Source organism: Nothobranchius furzeri, chromosome 7 (assembly GCF_043380555.1).
Source record: "Nothobranchius furzeri strain GRZ-AD chromosome 7, NfurGRZ-RIMD1, whole genome shotgun sequence".
Lineage (NCBI taxonomy): Eukaryota > Metazoa > Chordata > Actinopteri > Cyprinodontiformes > Nothobranchiidae > Nothobranchius > Nothobranchius furzeri.
In genome coordinates, this window is record NC_091747.1 from 29,063,591 (window position 1) to 29,086,960 (window position 23,370).

General features: G+C 44.6%; 1 protein-coding gene across 1 annotated transcript in view; it reads left to right on the plus strand.

Annotated features, from left to right (window-relative positions):
- Window positions 1-23,370, plus strand: part of sspo (SCO-spondin) — a 603,219-nt gene that overhangs the window by 52,686 nt on the left and 527,163 nt on the right. Inside the window, 6 exon segments of the mRNA XM_054751251.2 lie at window positions 2,789-2,945; window positions 3,043-3,295; window positions 3,369-3,510; window positions 3,595-3,730; window positions 12,555-12,727; window positions 15,926-16,144. Of these exon segments, the coding sequence (XP_054607226.2) occupies window positions 2,789-2,945; window positions 3,043-3,295; window positions 3,369-3,510; window positions 3,595-3,730; window positions 12,555-12,727; window positions 15,926-16,144 (1,080 nt within the window).

Below are 23,370 nucleotides of genomic sequence, written 5' to 3' on the forward strand. Positions count from 1 at the left end.
TTCTAAGCATGACCATCTGCTGGAGTGGCTCACCGATCACCAGTGCGCCTTCCAGACCGGCGCTGCAGAAAATAACATCCCCCTTCTTGCCTTTGGCGTTTCCAAAATGGTGGAAGAGCTTGACGCTCCCGACGAGTCAAAAACCATTATTACTAAAACTGCTGATGCCATTCTCAATCTGTGTGCTGCTGTACTCACTGGTTCTGCTCGCATTGCTGCCTGGCAGACCCTTATCCTGTGGGCCTTGTGGCTCGAGGCCCTGCCCTCTATTCCCGAACACCTGCACAGAGAGATGCTGGAAGGCCCCATCACCTCTGACGTTCTGTTTGGTCCCCATCTTAGGAGCGTCATTGAGAGGGCTCAGAAGACAGCTGAACTGTCAGCCACTTTGCGAGACCTGGTCCACCCCCGGTCCGCCTCTCACTCCGGCCGCTCCTCCAGAGGATGGGACGAATGGCGTGGAAACTTCAGACGCCCAGCTGCACCGCCCGCCCCACGGAGCCGGCCTCCCGCTTCGGTTCCACCTCAGCGGGACCAGAGATTTGGCAGCCAGCGTTTTCGAAAGAGCCAGCAGACACCGTCCTGGCCGTCACAGTTGCAAGAACCTCGCCGAAAGCAACCACGAAAATGACTCGTTGTGGGGAATGTGTGCTTCTGACTGTAATGTTAAATCTGTGAATGATTTTGGTTTTGAAATAAAACCCCAAAAACGTCATATTGAGAGCACAATCCTACAGTCCTCTGCAGAATCCTCTGCCGAATCCTCACACATGTTCCCCACACCAAGCACTGCGACACACTTGCATGTTCACGCAGTCGATCATGTTACACGCCCACAGCCAGCTGTATGGGTGTGCTCCATTTGCGCACCGGCCCTAGCTTCCTGCCAGGCCCAACACATCCTGCTCCCCCCACAACGTAGGGTGGAACAGGATGTCATGGCGCTATCGCGACCATGTGCGGCGACACAGTGCGTGGCTCCATCCGCTGGCACTTTGTAGTCACCGTGCACGGGTCCGGCTCCCACTCGTCCTTCATCTTTGGAGACCACGCTCCGCGGTGCAGATCAGCCTCTTCCAGCTGTTTCACAGTCACCCTTTCGAGCGCAACCCTCCATGGGTCGCTCCCAGTTCTCTGGTACAAGCAACGACGGTAAGGCCGCAAACCCAGTCCTCAGACGTCGTTCACGTGACCTCGAACACGCATCCGCTGTCGGAACGCCCGCAAGAATGGCGCCACCTTTAACTCATGAGCAAATGGATATCGGACACCATTCGTTACGGTCACACACTCCATTTTCAGTCCGCTCCTCCTCCCTTCAACGGGATCATGGAGACGACGTTCACGTCACAGAAACAATCTCAGACCCTGGAAACTTCTGTCCAAGGATGCCATTTCCCAAGTTCCTCATGGGCAAGAGCTCTCAGGCTTCTACTCCCGCTACTTCATAGTACCGAGGAAGTCAGGAGGAATGAGGCCAATTCTCTACCTTTCCCTGTTCAACTGCTCCATAGCAGTGATGCATTTCCGCATGTTAACAATGAGGCAAGTCCTAGAATACGTGCGCTCCGGGGACTGGTTCACGTCAATAGACCTGAAAGACGCATGCTTCCACATCCCAGTAATTCCCAAACACCGGAAGTTCCTGCGCTTTTCATTCAAGGGTGCACCGCCAAGGCCTGGTGTACGACAGGTACACCGCCAACTGCTCTTGTGTGGCCATCAGTGAGCCTTTGGGCTTCTTTCTGGTTCTTAACATTCAGCTCCTTGTTAATTGAGAATCCTGTGGTGGATTTCAGGTGATTTAGACAGGCTCCAGCTGAAAATTCCATGCTGATCTTTAGGGATAAGTCAAAATATAGTTGTTGTGAAATATTGCAATACAAAAGGGTTGGACAGTGTATTGTGAAATAATCAGTGATTCTTCCCAAATACATTCTGTTTTACATTTCATTGAGACTTGTTTATCATACGCTCCTGCCTGCGTGCAAAAAGAAGATGGATGATACAGGTTTCATGCATCACTACAGTTACTGAAGAGTTGTCTCCTCTCCTATCAGGCGAGGCTGCAAAAACTGCTTACATGTCAAACTTGGTGTCTTCGGACTATCATAGTCCTCAAGTGATTTTTATTGTGTTTAAAGGTGAACTCTGTAAAAGTTGGACAGTAAAATAATCAGAAAACCGTCCAATGAGTCTATCACATTGCAGGAAGGTTACAATGACCAGATCCCCTTTCAGCTGGCTAGGGAAGGCCAAGGTTTCTGTTTTCAAATTTGGCTGGGCCGTGATGGCTTTTCTGTTAACAAACAGCACCCCCCTCATTCTTCCTGTTCCCAGAGCCAATCTTATCTGAGCCTGGAGCTTTTTTTTTTCCTCCTGGTTAGTTGAAAGTGTGCTGGCTTCACTTCTCTCTACAGCACTGTTTCAACTAACCAGGACAGAAAAAGGCACCTCATGGCTGGAGATAGCTGCCGGTGGAGAGTGGAGGCCAATAACAAGCGTAATATAGCGATGATGCTGGAGAAGAGGCAACCAGCAGGTAACACACCAAGGTCAAATATGATTGGCTTTGGGACCAGGAAGAATGAGAGGGGTGCTGTTTGTTAACAGAAAGGTCATTTTTGAAAACAAAACCTGGCCCTCCCCAGCCAGTGATTGTGATTATTTTACTGTCCAGTTCTTACATCGTTCACCTTTAATGAATGCTGATTGAACTTGTCTTTGTGAACATCATTGTGCTTTCTGTGAAGTAACTCAAAGAGAGATGTGTGGTTTTCTCCTGCAGGTGGACCCAGCAGAATACCTAGACACCTGTCTTTACCTGTACTGTACTCTACCATCTAAAGAGAGGGAGAATGCAGTGTGTGACACACTAGCTAGCTACGTCCGTGAATGTACACAGCAACACATCCCTATAATCTGGAGGACAGCCACACTTTGTGGTAAAGAATAAGACCCTTAATATCTGCCATTTGACTGTTATTTTAGAAGCACAGCAATCTTTCTAAACTAACAACTGTCTCTTGATCATTGTTTCAGATCGCGTCTGTCCTCGAGGTCTAGTCTTTTCAGACTGTGTGTCCTCCTGTCCCCCTAGCTGTACCTCCCTCCAGCCCCTTGGCTTTGCTAAAGGAATGGGGCAGTGCAGAGAGGAGTGTGTAGGGGGCTGTGAGTGTCCTCCAGACCTCTATGTTCACCAGGATGTCTGCATCAAAAGAGACGAGTGTCCATGTCTTTATCGCAGGCACACTTACCAGCCTGGGGACACGATACAGCGGAGATGCAATACCTGGTAAGATTTATTTTTAATGATTTATATGGTTTATTTTTAATTTTTCCTGTGTGTTTGATTTGGCTCCTCCCAGTGTGTGTAGGGCAGGTGAATGGAAATGCACCGCTGAGAAGTGTGCAGGTCTGTGTACACTGGTAGGGGCCTTACAAGTCACCACTTTTGACAAAAAGCGGTACTCACTTCAAGGAGGAGACTGTCCATTTATTGCTGTGGAGGTTAGACAAACTGCAGAGCATAAAGGTTTGGACTATTTAAAATTTGTGTGCTGCAGCCACTTTTCCTCCTTTGTGTTGGTTCAGGACTATGTGGACAGAAAGCTGGTGGTGAGTGTACGATGTGGGGGATGCAGACAAGGTGAAGGTGGACAGGAAAAGAGCTGTCTAAGAGAGATATCTGTCTCAGTCCTGCGTACTACAGTCACCGTCACAGACACTGGTGAGGGACTTAACCAATCATCAGTCATTTCAACATTTTTGATAATTTGTGTAAGTTGGGGAAGTTCTTTTAGATGGAAGAATGAAACTGACACCAACTGACATCTGACAGCTTTATTCTCAAATCTTGTAATGCTTGCATGCAGAACTGCTCTTTTTCAAAAATACTCTGTCCCCTATTCCTCTTTGTTTCTGCACTCAGATTTTATGCTTCTTGCACAAATAGTTTCTTCAAGCATGCAAAATTTCTCTCTGTCTTTCATCTCAGCTCTCAAATTGTTTTTGCACTTGTTCTCAAATCTTGGATCATTATCTCCTAGACACTGCCCAGTCAGTTGGTGGACAGTATGGAACTGGACAGTGACAAACTTACTTGGGGTGTGCTTGTTTTCTTAACGTAGGTTTTTCTGTACGCCTTCAGTAGATAGCTGCATCTGCTTTTACTGTGCCACTTGGATGTAGGGAGAAGCAACTTCAACTATTGATTTCACACTTTTTTATGCAAGCTGAACATGAAAATAGTCTCCTACACCGATCTCCTGCATTAGCTTCTGATAGAAAATAGATGGTGAAACAGTTCAGTAATATAGGGAGGAGCTTGACCATGTAGAGCCCTGAAGGTTCTAGTCAGGATTCTAAAATGAAGTCTAAAGTTAACGGGTAACCAGTGCAGAGACACCAGAATAGGAGTGATGTGTGCTCTTCTGTTTGCTCCAGTTAGGAGCCTTGCTGCAGAGTTCTAGACCGACTGAAGGCAGTCGAGGGCTTTTTTGTTAAAAAAATGTGGTGTGTGTTACAGTAATCTAGACGGGAGTAGATAAAAGCATGGAGAACCAAAACAGAGCTTTGGGGTACCCCACAGAACAGATGGGTAGAATCTGACATGATTTGGTTTCTAGAAACACTGTAACTTGTAACTGTAAAGGAAAAGAAAGAAAGAAAATTGTCTTTTATATAGCGCATCTCATGATAAAAATCATGAGGCACTTCACCAGAACACAAATAAAAATTTAATTAAATTAAAGATTAAAAAATAAAAGAAATGAGAAAAATAAAATAATTGTTATTAAAAATGTAAGGAAAGTGAATTAGAAAATGAATAAGAAAGAGGTAATCAGTGGATCCTGAGAAAGGCAGAGTAAGGAGAAGGTGGTAATGAAGGTCAGTCAAAAGCCAGCCTGAACAGGTGAGTTTTCGCCTTCTTTGAGAATAAGATCACCAAGTCCACTAATCTCAGGCTCAGGGGGAGAAAGTTTCACAGTCTGGGGTTCACATCAGCAAATTATCTGTCACCTTCGGTCTTAGGAAGTGTGAACAAGACAACTAACACAAGAATCCAGGGTGAGAGCTGGGTCAAAGGTCACACCAAGATTCCTGGCAGAGGGTTTGGTGTGAGAAGCAAGCTGACCAAGAGAGTCTCTGACTTTGGGAACCAGCTTGTCTGGGGCACAGATGAGGATCTCAATCTTATTTTTATTCAGCTGTAGAAAGTTCCCAGCCATCCAGGTTTTAACAGGTCCAAGCAGGTGTGTAACAGCTGCAGCTTAGACATCTCATGGGGCTTAAAGGAGATGTACAGTTGGATGTCATCTGCGTAAAGATGGTAGGTAAACTGTAGGCTGAGCTGTATCCTTTAAAAGATCTCAGGATGTGTTTTAGAGGAAGCAGATGGAGGAGGAAAATTAGAGGCCCCAGCATAGAACCGTGTGGGTCACCCATGGTGAGGGCGGTTGAGCAGGACCAAACTTTGAGACAGCCACAGAGAAGGTACAACTAGATTAATAAGAGGAAACTCACTCCAGAGCAGTTCCTGATGGACCAGCCCAGTCTCTAACCTTTGACCCAGTTCTCATCCTGGGTTCTCACATTGGTTCTCTTGTTCGCTCTTCCTTCTTTCATCTCAGGAACATTTCTAAGCTGAGTCTGGTTCTCCAGTAGCAGGTGTTGAATGCTGCAGCCAGGACTAGCAGAACCAGAACAAAACAGTCCCCTGCATCACTGTGAGTCAGAAGGTCATTAGAGACCCCAAGAAGAGCTGTTTCAGTAGAATGAGCTCTACGAAAACCTGACTGGAAGCTATCATAGGGGTTATGTTCATCAAGAGCAGCTGTGAGTTGTTTAGCCACAACCTTTTCCAAGATCTTGGAGGTGAACGGAAGTTTAGAGATGGGTCTGAAGCTGCTATGGAGAGAGGCGTCAAGAATCGTTTTTTTAAGAAGCGGGTGGATTACAGCATTCTTAAAATAAGCAGGAACCTGACCAGAAACCAGAGAAGCATTAATAATGGAGAGCACGCTGGGACCGATGGACTGAAAAGCCCATTTAAACAAAGATGAGGGTAAGATGTCGAGGGGTATGCAGAGGTCTTCATAGAGTTAACTAGTTTGGTTAACTCAGGCAAAGAAACAGGAGCAAAGCTATCTAGGATGATGGGCCTGGTTGGAGTCAGGAGAGGCGGCGATAAGGCTGAAGGAGAGATGCTAGATCTAATCTTACTGACTTTGTCCAGAAAGAAAGACAGAAAGTTCTCACAGTCTGCAACAGAGTGGATGGAGGCTGTAGGAGCGGCAGGAGAGACTATGCTGCTGATGGTGTTAAACAGCACCTTGGGAATCCCTTTGCTCTGGGACACCAGGTTGGAGAAATAGGAAACCCTAGCGTCTCTGACTGCAGAGTTAAAGGATGACAGAAGATCCTTTAGGTGCAGCAGATGGACGTGGAGATGGGTTTTCTTCAACAAACGCTCAATTTTTCTGCATTGGTGCTTCATGCTGCGAAGGCTGTCATTAAACCAGGGAGTAGGGTTCACTGCAGGAACTGATCTGATTCTGACAGGACAGATGTTGTCCAGAATGGAGAGGCAGTGCTCGTTAAACTGAGAAGTTAAGGAATCTGGGTCGTCATCAGAAGAACAGGGTGGATCAAAAGCAGCAGAAAAATTGCTAGCTGTGCTCTCATTAAGAAAACGTGAACTAACCATACGGCGAGCAGGAGGTGGGGACGCAGAAACTGACAAGTTAAAAAAAATGCAATGGACATCTGAAATATAAACGTCCTCAGGCTAAACACTGTCAGCATTTAGACTCAGGGTAAAAACAAGGTCTAGAGTGTGCCCCCTGGTGTGTGTGGGGCCAGAAACATGCTGGGTAAAGCCAAAGGTGTCCATAAGGCTGGAGAAATTCATGGCAAAGTGATCAGAGGGCTCATCAACATGGATGTTAAAGTCACCAACAATCACCAGTCTGGACAGCTTCACAGTGGAGGATAGAAAGTCACTAAACTCCTGAAGCAAAGAACTATTTGGACCAGGTGGACAATAAACCACAGCACAGTAGAACGGGTCCTTAAGCCAGACTTTAATTAGCTGCAGTTCAAAGGAAGCAAAGTGACCAGAGGTTGTAGAGCTACATGGATGATGGTCTCTGAAAACAACAGCTAGGCCTCCACCACGACCAAAACCCCGGGGCTGGCTAAGAAAAGAATAACCACTCGGGCAGAGTTCAATCAGACCAGAATAATCAAATGTTTGCTGCCAAACTTCAGTCAGAAACAGAAAATCCAGGTTTTTAGAGAGAATTAAATCATTGAGCAGGAAGGACTTATTGTTAACAGAGCGGGTATTTAATAGAGCCATGCTGAGTGAGGTGGAGGAATCAGAAACTACAGAAACAGCTGGAGTTAGTGGGCGTTAATTAGCAGGGTTAGATCCATGGTGTTTATAAAAACCAATTATGGAGGGAACAGGAGGAGAAACTACTGAGGAATGAGGATAAACCAACCTTAAAAAACTTGGATGGATGAACCGCGCTGCAACGCGGCCTGGCGGGAATGCGGAAGTGGCGCTCAGGTCACCAAACAAAGGACAAGAAGCTGGAAGATTTCGCCAATGTTTACTAGATGAACCATAATTTAAGAGAAGTCTTATTTTCACCTGGATTCCTGCTCGTTTACCTCTTTTCCTCCGACATTTTCCCGGGACCGGGACAAACATAGCCGGAGGCGGGGAGCTCGGGACCATTGATTGGTTCCGGGCCAGTGCGCAGGACAGTGCGCCGGGCCGGGCAGCCTAATAAATTGCCATGGGGGAGTTCGATCCCTCCCACTATTGCGCGTAGCCACAGAATTACTGTGTTGGGTACATGTCCACCTGCTGTCCATCAAAGCCACCTACATTCCGGGTGTCCTGAAAGCGGCAGCAGACATCCTGTCGAGAGGGGGACCCCGCGACTCCGACTGGCGTCTGCATCCTGCACTGATATCACAGATCTGGATCAAGTTCGGGAAACCATCTGTGGATCTGTTCGCGGCTCACGAAAACGCTCAGTGTCACCTGTGGTTTCCCCTGAGTCCCCGGGACAACCCCCCACTCGGAGCGGACGCCTTCTCACACCAGCCCTGGCCTCAGACGCTCCTGTATGCGTTTCCGCCAGTCCCACTGATTCCCTGACTCCTGGACCGAGTTCGGTCGGAACAGCTCTCGGTAATTCTGGTAGCTCCCAGACGCTTGTCCGTGTCATGGTTTCCAGACCTGCAAGCGCTGGTGTCCGGCTCCCCGTGGAGGCTCCCGTGGAGGGTTGACGCCCTTCTCCAGGCGGATGGGATAGTCAAACATCCTCCAGAAATAGGCCAACGGCTGTGGGTTTGGCCGCTGAGCGGTCATGTTTAGAGACTTCTGGGCTGCCGCATGATGTGGTCGCCATGATTCAGAGTGCACGGACGCCTTCTACCGTCGCATTTTATGCTGCTAAATGGGCACCTTTCCAGGGTATCCGGGGGTCCTTAAAAAGTCTTAAATTAGCTTTTCCAAATTTAAGGCCTTAAAAATCCTTAAAAATGACAAATAATCCTTAAATACAGTTTCCAAAGGTCTTAAATTACCAAAGACCCAATAAACAAGAATTTTTTATTTCAATTTTCATGAATTTCTAGTTAGTGTTCAGCATTTTTTTTGTATGATATTGGCATAAGTGGAACCGTACACATTCAGTTGGTTGTGAAAGGGGGCTTTTTTAGATGAGCACATTAGCTGGTTAAGCTAGTGGGAGATTGCGCCATGGGGACGTGCAACTTTTATGGTAACTGGATGGCTAATCCCACATTCGCAATAGCTGGAAATTATAGTTAAAAAAAGTAGCTTAAATTTGGTCAAATTGGCCTTAAAAAGGTCTTAAAAAGTCTTAAATGTGGCTCCCTTAAACCTGCAGATACCCTGCTTTCCAGAAATGGTGCACAGAGCGGAATGTTCAAGCGCTGTCCTGCCTGCTGGTGGATGTCCTATCATTTCTACAGATGCTGATGGACAGAGGTCTCGCATTCAGCACTGTTAAGACATATGCTGCAGCTATCTCATCCTGTCACTAGGGTTTGGGAGATAGATCTGTTTTCAATCATCCTCTCACAAAACGTTTTCTAAAAGGTGTCGGAAGGAACCGACCTGTGACCCGCCCGCTATTTCCCCAGTGGGACCTAACGGTGGTTCTGCGCGACTTATCTGAAGCCCCATTTGAACCCTTGGACCAGCTCTCACTCAAGTTCCTGTCACTCAAAACTGCCTTGCTGCTGGCGCTGGCATCAGTCAAGAGAGTGAGCGACCTAACCGCCCTCTCAGTGGCTCCTGCATGCCTCAGGATCCGGGAAGATGGCGGGTCTGCTGTTTTATGCCCCAACCCAGCCTTTGTGCCCAAAAACATTAATACTTCCTTCAAATCCAGGTCAATTTCATTGGCTGGACTTTTTCCTCCTCCCCATAATTCTGACGAGGAGGCGGCTTCCCACCTTCTCTGCCCTGTGCGAGCTCTCGCACAATATGTTTCACGCACTTCAGTGATTCGCCGCTCACAAAGCCTGTTGGTGCACTACAGAGACTCTTCCCTTGGGCAAGCACTGTCGACCCAGCGTCTTTCACACTGGCTATGTGACGCCATTTCACGCTTACACTTCAGCAGGGCGGGATCCTCCTGAGACACTCAGGGCTCACTCAGCCAGAGGGATTTCCTCTTCTATGGTGCTCCACAGTGATGTGTCGATGGAAGACATTTGTCAGGCTGCTTCATGGGCTTCACCCTGTTCCTTTACTCGTTATTATTTACGAGATGTGTCTTCAGGATCCATCACTTGTTCAGTGCTTGGACCTCAGCAGGCTGAGTGAAAGCATTATGGCACCACATCAGCCCTACTTGAATGAATTTCATCCTCTTGTGGATGAATTTTTAGTGGGCACCCCACTCTTATCTCTGGCTGCCTCAGCCTTTTAAGCCCTGGGCTGAACGACCCTCACTAAAAGGAGACATGTTGGGTGCGTCCATTGGCTGAGCTAACCAGTGTGGCGTAAACCCATCCAGCTGCGCATTATTCCAATAGCAGCTAGCTTAAGGGCTAAGACTAGACGAAATAGAACGTTGGTTACGTATTGTAACCCCAGATTCTATGAGTCTAGTCGCAGCCCTTAAGCCAATGGCCCCACTGGTTCTGTTAGGACCAAGAGCCGTTGGAGGCGAACAGTGAAGTCGCTCCACTTATATACCCTCAGGGGTGCCCACCATTGGTGGGCGTACATTTAAGATCTTCATGATTGGCTGATGCTGAGATCACCCTTCCAATAGCAGCTAGCTTAAGGGCTGCGACTAGACTCATAGAATCTGGGGTTACAATATGTAACCAACGATCTATGGATGAACCTACGGAACTGGTTTGGACTGCTGCAGCAGTATCATTTCTTTACTCTTGTTCCCTTTATTCAGCTACCGTAACAGACATAATGATCTAGTGTCCCTTTAAGACTTTGTCTCAGAGTAACAATGATGTCACGTCTCTTTCTTCTCTTTATCTTGAGTGGACTGGATGTGTACGGACACACGTTGACATTATTTTGGTCTCTATATGTTACTCCACCTCAACTGAAGAGGTGTTACGGGTCGTGTGTTTTGTTTTAGGTGTTTTAGGACAGCAGCCGTCCAACTGGACTTTGTAATGTTGATGAATTTGTAATAAAGTATCAGCACAAGGCAGTACTCAGTATATTATTGGTAAAATGACTGTGAATGTGATGGTTTATCTACACAAATAACACAAGCCTTAAACTCTCTTTCTGGAGTATTTCTCTATTCGATGGCACCATCTAGTGGCTGACAAGCATATCACACTCCTGTTTTTTTAAGATGGCAACTTCACGTTTCTGTTTATAAATGTGCTTCTGTAGCCGACAAACATTTAAAACACGCTGTTTTATGAGTATTATTCTCATGTTGTGTTGTGTTCTCATATATGTATATTTTAAAGACTTACTTGTCCGTGAAAAGCTCATCAGCTATCGCATCAGCCAAAGTATTCCTTAAATATGAAGCATCTAAGCGGTAGTCTAATGCTATTGGTTAGTTATGGTTGGCGCTCAGTTTCCTATTGCACGGAGCTCTGTGGGTCAGGGGGGGTGTTAGGCAAATAAAAATGCATTGTCTTAATGTCCCCGACAGGAGGTGTTAAAATGTGAAGGAGGGGGTAGCATAATAGTGGGGTTGTAAATGGTTTTATTTGTCATAAAACAGTTCTAAATACAAGTGCAAACAGATGGAAAGCACTATTAAAATAATGTCAAACAAAAAACCAAGACTAAAAGGTAAATATTTAAAGGACAACTTATCAACATTAAAACACCTGGTTAAAACCGAAACAGAAGGTGTTTTAAAAAACACAAGTTGATAATAAAAACCGACGCACTACGAACACACTGAGTGTTTTAAAATCCCAAAGTCGGTAAACTATGATGTTAACCTTAAAACAAAGTCAACCAAGTTGACGTCAAACAAAGATCCCATTGGATCACTCAGAGTTAAAACTTTAGAAGTTAAAACTCATCAAAAATGAAGGGGTTGAAAACAAGATGAGGCCTGGAGGACAGCAGAACCCCTGCACTGCTGCCTCCCAGACTACTGAAGGCACAGCCTTTTTATCCCCCGTGTGTGTCGTCAGAGGGATTTAGCTCAGCTGTGCTCTTCAGCAGCCTGGAGGAGAAGAGGAGGAGGGGCGGTGTCTGGCTGATCCCCGGGGCTGGGACATCCTAGCTCCTTCACATGAAGAGGCCAGGTTGGTGGCCATAACAATTGCTTACATTATAGCACAGTAAGTGATGAGATAATCACTTTTACAAAAATCATTCATAAATTCTGAAAGGAGAAAACTCCAGAAAGAGACTTTAAGGCATTCTACTGTCTTGTAGAGTTCCTAATTATAATGATAATGATTAGCTTCTAGCCAAAACGTTCCCTGCTGACTCCTGGAGCCTACACCAATAACAGCCTTCCCCACCACAAGCAGAGACAGTTGAATCCATGAACGTTAAGTGACACTGTGCCTTAGATCTGTCAGGCTTTTCAATTGTTCAGCCTGCAACTCAGAGTGACCCATTATAATCAGACATAATAAATAAAAAAGGTTTCCTTTCGCATATCACAACTCCCTGATATTTGAATACTGTGGAGCCAATAGCCGAAGTAGTTTTTCCCTAAGCCAGTAGGACTGGACTTTTCACCTGTGTTATTTTGACAGTTCATTCATTTTTGTGTTTTGATTTCATTTTGAATAGAAACCTGTTTTTTGCTTTTTCAGTTTGATTCAGCACAGCGAGTCGGTCCTGTTTTGTGTTATTTGTTGGGTTTACAAATGCAGAAATGAATGACAAGACAAAAAATTTAAAATACAGAGAGCCCATATTTGTGCCACTGCAAAATACTGTTGCTCTCTCTCTTTAATGTGATGGAGTGTTTTATTTACATTCAAATGAAATGTCTGAACCAATCTAAATTGATGGAAATGTGTGTTGTTATCCTTAGGTACAGTGACTCTGAATGGCAAGAGGGAACGTCTGCCTGTGGTGACCGGCGACCTGGTGTTGCGTAAAGTCTCCTCTTTGTTTCTTATCATTCAGACGTTTGGGACCCAACTACTTTGGTTCTTAAATGGGCCCTTTGCTCTAATACAGCTACAGCCTGGCTTTGCTAACAAGGTGAATTTTACACCTCTGGTTACATCAATATGAACTCAAGGATGCCAACTGCTGTTTTTAAAAAAAAATTTTATCCATCCATCTATCAATTTTCGACCGCTTATCCAGGGTCGGGTCGCGGGGGCAGTAGCCTTAACAGGGAAACCCAAACCTCCCTCTCCCCAGCCACTTTGGCCAGCTTCTCCAGGAAAATCCTAAGACGTTCCCTGTCCAGCTGAAAGACATAGTCTCTCCAGCATGTCCTGGGTCTTGTTTTAGGTCTTCTTCCAGATAGATGTGCCTGGAAACCTTCACCAGGAAGGCTTGCAAGAGGCATCCTAACCAGATGTTAGGAGCCACCTCAACTGGCTCCTTTCAATGTGTAGTAGTGGTGGGTCTATTCTCACCCTATCTCTAAGGGAGAGCCCAGCCATGCTATGGAGAAAACTTATTCCATTCATTTGTATCCTTGATCATATTCTTTCACTCACTACCCAAAGCTCATGACCCTTGACAAGGGCAGGAACGTAGATCGACTGGTAAATCGAGAACTTGGCCTTCCGACTCAGCTCTCTCTTCACTACTACAGATCAGTACAACACCCACATCACTGCAGACGCAGCACCTGTCTGCCTGTCGACTTCATGATCCATCTTTCCTTCACTCATGAAAAAGGCCCAGAATTACTTAAACTCCTCCACTTGGGGCAGGACCTCATCACTGGCCAGGAGAACGCATTCTACTATTTTCTGACTCAAGACCATGGTCTCGAATATAGAAGAGCTGATTTTGGTCCCAGCTGCTTCAGACTAGACGTTACCAAAGTGACTCAGGAGTGTGATCCCCCTGTAATTGGAACACATCCACAGAGCTCTGGCGCTCCCTTCACCCGAGTGTCCAAGACATGTGGCCGCAGATCAGATGAAACGTTAACAAAATCATTGATCTGCAACCTTAGGTATGCTGGTACCAAGAGCACATATGGACACCTTTATGTCTGAACATGGTGTTCATTATGGACAATCCATGCCTAGCACAAAACACCACTCAAATTCAGGTCAGGGGGGCCATTCCTCCCTACCAAGGTCTCACCGTCATTGCCCATGTAAGAGTTAAAGTCCCCCAGCAGAACGAGGGAGTCACCAGAAGGAGAACTCTCCAGCACCTCCTTCAAGGACTTCCAAAAGGATGGGTAGTTTGAGCTGCAGTTTGGTGCATAAGCACAGACCACAGTCAGGACCCATCCCCTCATATGTGGGCAAAGGGAGGCTACCACCTTTTTCACCAGGGTAATCCCCAACAAACAGGCACTGAGGTGGGGGGCAACTAGTATGCCCACCCCTGCTCAGCACCTCTTAGTGGGGGCAAGTTCAGAGTGATAGAGTGTCCAGCCCCTCTCAAGAAACCTGATTCCGGAGCCAGAGCCATGCGTTGAGGTGAGTCCGACTATGTCTAGTCAGAACTTCCCAACCTCACATACCAACTCAGACTCCTTCCCCACCAGAGAGGTAACATTCCATGTGCCAAGAGCCAGCTTCTGTAGCCGAGGATCAGACAGTCAAGGTCTTCAGCTACCACCCATCACACCAGACACGTTTGGCCCCTTGCGCAAGCGGTAAGCCCATGGCAAGGGGGACCCAGGTATTCTCTTGGGCTGTACCCGGCCGGGTGCTAGTGTTTGGCAGGCCTTGCCTCTGTCAGTGCGCCCCAGGGTAACTGTAGCTACATTGTAGTTCATTCCCACCAGAGGGTGAATGGGTGAATAACTGTGTTGTGAAGCGCACTGAGGGTGTCATGTTGGTGATCATTTTCTAACCCACATGCAGAATCGGAGAAAAAGACAAAAATAATGTTTATTAAATAAAGCAATGAGGAGTGGTGTGCTTTTGAGGAAGCTCTGACGTGCAGGGTCTGAATCTAGCGGGAGAACACAGGAAGGTGAGGAGAGGGCAGAAGGGAATGTAAGTAGTGCAGGCTGGAACAGTCTTAGACAATGGGGAAGTGTAGGCACTGAGGAGGGAGTTGGTCTGGCCTGAGGTAGAGAGGTGCTCGAAAGGGGATCCAATCGTCGGCAATGAGAGATGATGGTGATGATGAATCCAAATAGTGAAGCGAGGCAGGTGGGGGGGAAAGAGCGGGCTGGCTGGCAGATCAGGTGGAGACGATGTGGAGTAGAGATCCGTAAGTTATGGCTGGAAAGACTATGTGGAGTAATATCTGCAGCACAAAAATAGCAGTCACAAGAGGTGCGGGACAAACAAACACACAAGAAGTCATTTACTAAAGCTCGAGACTTGGTCGAATACCCAAACAGAGTAAATCATCTGACGCTGTGTAGGTCTCAGACTGCTCCTCCTATAGCCAGCTGAGCTGCATCCAGAACCGCCCACCTGCATGAATGATGACTTGGTTAGGGTTAGTGAGGGGAAATACCTTAGACCATGACAGAGGGTTTGTAGAAGCCTAAGAAGTTGCTAAACAAACACAGGTCATTTATCATTAATTTACCTGTCATGTCCCTGGGAAGGTGTTTAACCCACGACATGAAGAACCATCACAGGACAAAGGCAGAAAGATCAAACAATGATTTATTAAACCTAACTAAAAGTGTCCTGGAGATATCCAAGTTCGAAGTAGTCGGCAGGAGTCCAAAAGTCAGCAGGGAGGGCAGACGGTGTGACGGGGTGTGTCCAGGAGAGGGAGCCAGATGATGGCGGCAGAGGGCAAGTGAAGCTGGAGGAGAGGCGAACCTTGAGTGTAATCCAGGCGGGTTATGGTGACTTCCAGGTAGGAACATCCATCAGTGGTTCAGCAATTCCAAGTATCCTGAAGATGAAACAAACTTGAGTCCAAACACCAGAATCCAAGCAAAAACCAGATAAATCCAAAACTGCGACAGCACGAATGTCTGAGCAGAGACCAAGCAAAACCTAATAACTGAGTGGCAAGATTCTACCGTGAGTAGTTAATCATCCAGCGATGTGAAGTGGTTCCCTCTCCTCTTAAGTAGAGCTCTGCTGCGGTTGATTAGAGGATCTGCAGCTGCCGCTGATCGGTAAAGCTCCGCAGCTGGTGAGTGCCCTCTCCTGGAATGAAGATCTTACAAAGATGTTGTAGAGAAGAGGGAGTACTCACCCCGTCACACAACATTACCATGCATTTTAAAACTCTAATAATTTAAATGCTTTGTGGTAGTAACTGATGCAGATTGTTTTCAAGGTGCGTGGACTTTGTGGAACGCTGACTTGGAGCCAACACGATGAGTTCATGACCCCAGAAGGAGATGTGGAAAGCAACGTGTTATCCTTTGCAGAGAAATTCACCAGTGAGCCCTGTCATCTACTTGGAGGACCTCCGCCTGACCCCTGCTCCACAAACACCCAGAGAAGATCCTATTCAGAAACAGTCTGTGCTGTCATCCATGGTCTGGACTTTCAGGTCAGTGTGTGCTTTTTCAAAGTGGTTCCTCACTTATCGCAGGGGTTGCATTAAAAAAACATGTGTGCGAAGTAGCCAGCTTAGTGATTTTACAATTAAAGATATTTAAAGCTTTAAACATCCTCTCTATACACTGTATGCACTTTTCTCATCTTTAAACACTCTTAATGCCCCAACAATCAGATGCACCACAGCATCAAGCATCCCACTCCTCTCGGGCCCTGCTACCGCTGTAGCTTCTAAAACCATTACAGACCGAATGTGAAATACTTTTCAGATGACAGTATTTAATACTTTACTGCTCAGCCGTGGAAATGTTATGTTAACCATGTTGGTACCAGATGGGCTCGGGGACCTGCGCCTGCCGATGATGTCATACTATATGATTGGCTGAAGGTGGGACTTACTAAAGTTACAATAACACAAAGTCCTGTAGTCCAAAAACAAACACTATGTTTAAAAAATATGTTTATATTGCCAAAGGAAACAGATTTTGATGAAATGGGGCAAAAATAAATAAAAAAGACTTTGTTGAACAAATAGCAAGCATCATTTTTAATGAGTGAATTGATATATTTACATAAGAACTGCTGTGCTTTTTGACAGTCTGATGTTGCTTTATGTAGTTTACATTCTTTACACAACCACTATGGTGTTTTATCTCCAGATGACAGTCCTAAAGAAAGAGCCGTAACCCTAACCCTTTCCAACACTTACGTGTAAAAGCTGAGTGGATTTGCCATTGTGTGACATCATCGGCAGGCACAGGACCCCGGGCCGATCTGGTACCAACACCAGCTTTTGCACTAGTGGCCACTGCTGAAGTCGGAGTGGTTCTTTTCTCTTCTAGTCCTGCCTGTGCCGGCGTTCAATTGGTTATTTTTTCTGTTTTGCTTTATAAACCTTGTGCTCTAACCAGAGGTCTCAGATCCACAAACCTGAAAGTCCTGAAGTTCCAAAGACCAGATCTGAAAAACCAGTTGATCGCTTTTTCCAGGCGGCTGCATCCCAACTTTAGCATGAATTTCCTTTATCCTTACATAGTATTGACAATCTGGCCACCTTTAAAAGCAGCTGCATACCATTTTATTTATAGATCCTTTGTGTTTTCCTCTTTTTTCTTAACTCAAATTTATAATAATCTTTCATTTGTTTTATGATAGTTAAGATGGGATTTGAGCTGATTTCATGACTATGATTTGTTTTGTTGATCTGTGTGAAGCAAGTTGTGAGTGCTATCTTAATAAAGTGCACTTCCTGCTGGAAACTCACTGAAAGCATCAGTGTGTGAAGGTCATTCTGTTTCAAAAAGCACAAACTTGTAGATCTGTTGTGTGTATTTGTACTACTTGATGGTTGCTTGAAAATAGTGTGTGTGTGTGTGTGTGTGTGTGTGTGTGTGTGTGTGTGTGTGTGTGTGTGTGCGTGCAGTACAGTGTGAGGAGCTGTACACCAACACCCGTAATCCTGTAAAGCTAAATGTGTACCTGTAAGAAACACTCACATGCATGTAAAATAAAATACAGTTGTGTGTGACATTTTCAACTACAAGTCTGTAAACACAAGTGTACAGATCTGTTTCTGCACATGCTCAACTTTTTTATTACAATTGCACAGCTTCCCCCTCACACATCTGATTTTTGAAACTATGTTCATGATTAATATGTGTCAAAATGCACAAGTTTGTAAATGTGTTGTCTGAGTCCGTACAACACAGTGTGGGCTTGAAGACTGGATGTGAGTGTGTACCGTAAAATGTGAGCTTGAAGTTTTGAGGTGAGTGTCTGTGCATTAAAACGTGAGACGCTGCACATCAACATGTGTGAAATAGTGAAGATAAACGATACTTGTAAGAAAAAGTAAATTGTATGTGAAACAAAATAAACTTATGTAAAATTTTCTTCTGCGACCCAGTAAATACTTCTCAAATACGTTTCTGCGCATGCTCAATTGTTGTTTTACAAGCGCACAACTCTCCTCTCGCGAGTCTGAATTTTTAAACACTTCTGGCAAGTTGTGTGTTGCAAATTGCAGCTGTGTGCATCAGCAGAGGCGAGTGGAGCAGGGGATGAGGGCGAGGGTGGGGGCGGAAGGAGGAGCCACAGAGGGAGGGTTGTCATTGGTTGGCTCTGGTTTCCCGGACAACAGGCTCAACCAATCAGAGTGAGAGTTGCGTTTTTCGCTCGGTTCAGTCCGCTGCCGTCTGCAGTTCGTGATGGCTGAACGAGCTGGGGTAAGTACATTTCAAAGGGCTTTCTAAACTTATTTTAGCCATTTCCTCGTCTTTTTATTTAAACAAGGTGACACACTAACATAACGTCATGCTATTTATACCATTATTAAGGCCTTATAAGATATTTGTACAAATATGTAGTCTAGCTAAAGTTTATATGAGCTGCTTTGCTAAGTTAGCAGAAACAAAAACGCCACTGCTAACACTGTAGTCTTGCATTAAGGCCACTGTGCTTGGGTATAATCCCATGGGTGTTTCTCAATGTCAAGGCTTGGAGGACACTGTCCTTCCTTGGTCAAAGAAAACAGTTAAATGGAATTGACTTACGTCACTGATGGTCGCGTGATGTGCGGCAAAGTTATAATTATACTTATAAGTTGTATAATGAGCATTTTACTTTTTAAATTGCGTATATATTGCTTGAATTACATGTATAAGGGAATTACTAATTGCTGGCCACCGAAGCTGCAACGATTAAGCAGCACCAACTAACCAACTTTGTGTTTACAGACTTGTAGTTGAAAATGTCACACACAACTGTATTTTATTTCACATGCATTTGAGTGTTTCTTACAGGTACACATTTAGTTTTACAGGTTTACGGGTGTTGGTGTACAGCTCCTCACACTGTACTGCATGCACACACACACTGTTTTCAAGCACCCATCATGTAGTACAAATACACACAACAGATCTACAAGTTTGTGCTTTTTGAAACAGAATGACCTTCATAGATTAACTCTCTCTAGGCTGATATCTTTGCACAAGGCTGCAGATTTCTCTCAGTCTGAATGGAAGTGGGACTAAAGCTTGGTTTATGCTTGACGCATTCACTTTCCGCTTGGTGATGCGGCTCACGGATGGAACGCGCTTCGCAACTCGCAGCGTTTATGGTTCATGCGGCTTGTCTCTGCGGTGAGCCAATATTCTCCCAAACTGAACGGGGCAGCATGGAGCTCTACAGCATGCATCCAACACTACACCATAGTAGAAGTAGAAATTACTGTTGTTTACAACATGGCATTCCAGCATTTTTAACAGCGTCCTCGTCTTTTCTGACAGTGCAAGCTATTTCTCTCCAAGAATTATTAACAACATGTTGATCACGGTGATCTTTGAGAGCTGAATCACACAAATGTCTGTATTTACTAACCTCTGCCATACTAGTTCTTGCCAGTCCGCCATGTTTTTCTGCGTCCGACCGTCCGCGTGGTTAGAAAATTTCCTAGGTGCGCGGTGCGGAAATTTTGGGCCGTGCGGAGGCGCGGTGGAGGGGCGTGGTTGTTAAAATGACGCAATTTTGCCACGTGGACCTCGCGGACGCGTCAAGCATAAACCAACCTTAAGAGAACTAACTATGATGAACATGGTTAGTTCTCTTTCTCTCTCAGAGAAAGGTGAATCATCAGGCAAATCACCTGTAGATGAGCTACAGATGTTTAATCCGCTGTGTGCCAGCGTTAAAGCTTAACACTGCCAATAACATTATTACCATGGACTGGTTTCATTAGCTAACTTAACTTTAAGTGACTTACACGTTTCTTTGGAAAATAGCTCCTCATGTCCCCAACCTTCTTCGTTTTCCCTCCATCCTCATGTAAACCACTTTAGTGAGACTCTTATTTTGGTTACAGTCAGACAGGATGTGGTGTGCAGCACTTTTATTGTGACGAGCAGAGGTGTGTGCGTTGTTGGGGAACGTGACTGCTGTACTGTGAAGTGGTGTTAATGAAAGAGCCTCTGGAGTTCATGGCCGTCGGTCTCACTTCATGTGCAGCTTTTATACAGGTAGTCATCCTCTCAGGACCCTCAATTACACTCACTCGCTTTGGCCCATGCACAGAACTGTAAAGAACCAAAGCTTATGTATTGTCAGCATATACAGTCCAAATATTGATGACCCTCCATTCTTTCATAATTTTTTCTCTGTACTCTCCAAACTCTTGGGACTGTAAACTTATACTTGGAGGCGATTTTAATTTTTGGATGAACTCTTTAACAGACAGGCTCAGTACAGCTGGGACGCAGCGCAATTGGCAGTCCACTAATATAGTTAAACAGTACATGAGTAATTATGGGCTTTGTGATGCATGGCGATCTCTTCATCCTAACCATAGAGAGTATACTTTTTTTTCACTTGTCCATCATTCTCATTCACGTTTGGATTATTTTCTAGTCAGCAGCTCATTGTTGGCTGACATTTCAGACACTGAGGCCTAGTCCACACGTAGCCGTTTTTAAAAAAAAAAAACGAATATCCGCCCCTCCAAAAACTTGCATCCACACCACCTCGTTTGAAAAATAAACTCTGTCCACACATACCCGGATAAATACGTTGTTAAGGACATGCCAGACCTGTAGGCGGCAGTACTTCCCCGTTCTTAACCTTGTCCTTCGTCTGTGGTCTTCTGCAAGGAGCAGTAATTCCTCTTGCACAAACAAACAAGCAAAAAGCGCTTGGAAAATTGATAAAGCGAGCACAGCTCTGAGGGCATCCATGCTGTCGGCTAGTGTAAACACAGGTCGCACACGTGATGTCAGCATTTTTTTGTCACGGAAAGTGACGTTGCTGACCTTAAAACTCTGGTTTTGTCTGTCCACATGCAGACACCCAAAACGGAGAAAACGCAGATCTTCACTTTGGCCGGAGTTTTTAAAAAGATCAGTTTTCGTGTGAAAAAACTCAGTTTTCGTGTGGATGACAGGCCAAAACGTAGAAAAATATCTACGTTTTGGCAGATCCCCAGCTACGTGTGGACAGGGCCTGAGATACACCCCATAGTTATCAGCGACCATGCTCCGGTATCTTTAACTCTGGTAAACAAGAAGACAATCCCACCAAGCAAAAACTGGAAGTTTAATACATCACTGCTTAAAGATGAAGGTTTTATAGAATTTTTGAAAAAGGAGTGGGCTTTATATTTGGAACATAATGACATGCCTGGAACATCAGCATCTGTTCTCTGGGAGGCAGGAAAGGCAGTGATGAGAGGTAAAATAATCTCTTTCTCATCACATAAGAAAAAAACAGAAAACAAACGTATTCAGGAGTTAGAAGAAATCATCAAGTCTTTAGAGGCATCCACAGAAGAAGAGTTAATGAGCAAATTACGTAAACCTAAATTAGAACTTCATGGAATTATTGAAAAAAGACACAATTTTTAGGGCAAAAACTATGAATAGAAAACTTTGAACATAGTAATAAATCAGGTAAATTTTTAGCTAGCCAATTAAAAACAAATAAAGAGAAAACTACCATATCTGCTGTTAAAGACTCGACCGGTAATATAGTTTATGACCCTGAAAGAATAAACACCTTCAGAGACTTTTACCAAACTTTGTACTCACCACAGATAAACCCATCAGATAACGAGACCAATGAGTTCCTTGACAGGATAACACTTCCTAAATTATCAGACAGCCAAGTTACAGTCCTGGACTCGCCACTAACATCAGCGGAGCTCAAGGAAGCCCTTAAATCCATGACTAATAGGAAAGCTCCAGGTCCAGACGGGTTTCCAGCAGAGTTCTACAAAGAATTCTGGATCATTCTGGCTCCAACATTTTTTAGAATGGTGAGGGAAATCGAAGAGAGTGGCAGATTACAGCCAAACATGAACTCAGCCAATATTAGTCTCTTGTTAAAACCAGGCAAAGACCCTGCATTTCCTACCAGCTATCGCCCAATTTCTCTTATTAATGTTGATCTCAAAATAATTTGTAAAGCCCTGGCAAAAAGATTAGAGAAGGTAACCCCCTTCATAATACACCCTGACCAAACTGGTTTCATTAAGGGTAGACAGTCATCCACAAACTAACGTAGATTACTTAATTTGACAGATTTCTCTTACAGTAGAAACATAGAAACTAGTAAGAAAATAGAACATAGGATCAGTCTTTATTCAGATGATGTTTTACTCTTTCTTCGGGAATTCTCAATCCTCTCTCCAATTCAATAGAACTGATAAACTCTTTCAAAAGTTTCAGATTACTCTATAAGCTGATTAAAATCCACAGTTCTACCAATTAATTTCTCTTTTGTCAATTTACTTAATACACAATTGGAGTCAGGGAATATCACATACCTGGGAATTAATGTCTCTCCCAAGTTGGCAGATCTAACCAAACTAAACTACATCCCACTTTTAAAGAGAGTGGAAGATGATCTTGCAAGATGGAAATCCTTACCGATATCAGTCATGGGGAGAGTTGCTACAATTAAAATGATGGTCTTACCCAGAATAAATTACTTATTTTCAATGATCCCAAACAAACCACCAGCTGACTGGTTCAAATCTCTGGACTCCTCAATTACCAAATTCCTTTGGCAGGATATACCTCCACTGATCAGCTTAAAAACACTTCAGAAGACCAAAGACAGAGGAGGACTGGATTTACCCAACTTTTATTATTATTTCTTAGCCAACAGGCTGCAATATATACCAAGATGTTTGCAAGATAACCCACTAGATGAGTCCTGGTTAGACATAGAACAGATACTTTGCAATACGATAGAGCTTTCAGACTTACCATTTATTAGCTCAAGCATAAGAAAACATGAAAGCTTCAAAAGTATTAGTATCAGTACCTCTCTGACAGCATGGTGGGAGTATCTTAAAATGACCGAGTCTTCACTAGTACCATGCAGACGCACACCTATCTGGAATAATCCTGATATTTTGCAAAATAATAAAATGATGAACCTTCCGGACTGGAAAAATAAAGGAATCCTACAGGTGCTGGCCAGTAAATTAGAATATCATCAAAAGGTTGAAAATATTTCAGTAATTCCATTCAAAACGTGAAACTTGTACATTATATTCATGCAATGCACACAGACCAATGTATTTCCAATGTTCATTACATTTAAATTTGATATTCATAAGTGACAACTAATGAAAACTCCAAATTTGGTATCTCAAAAAATTAGAATATTCTGAAAAGGCTGAATATAGAAGACACCTGCTGCCACTCTAATCAGCTGATTTACTCA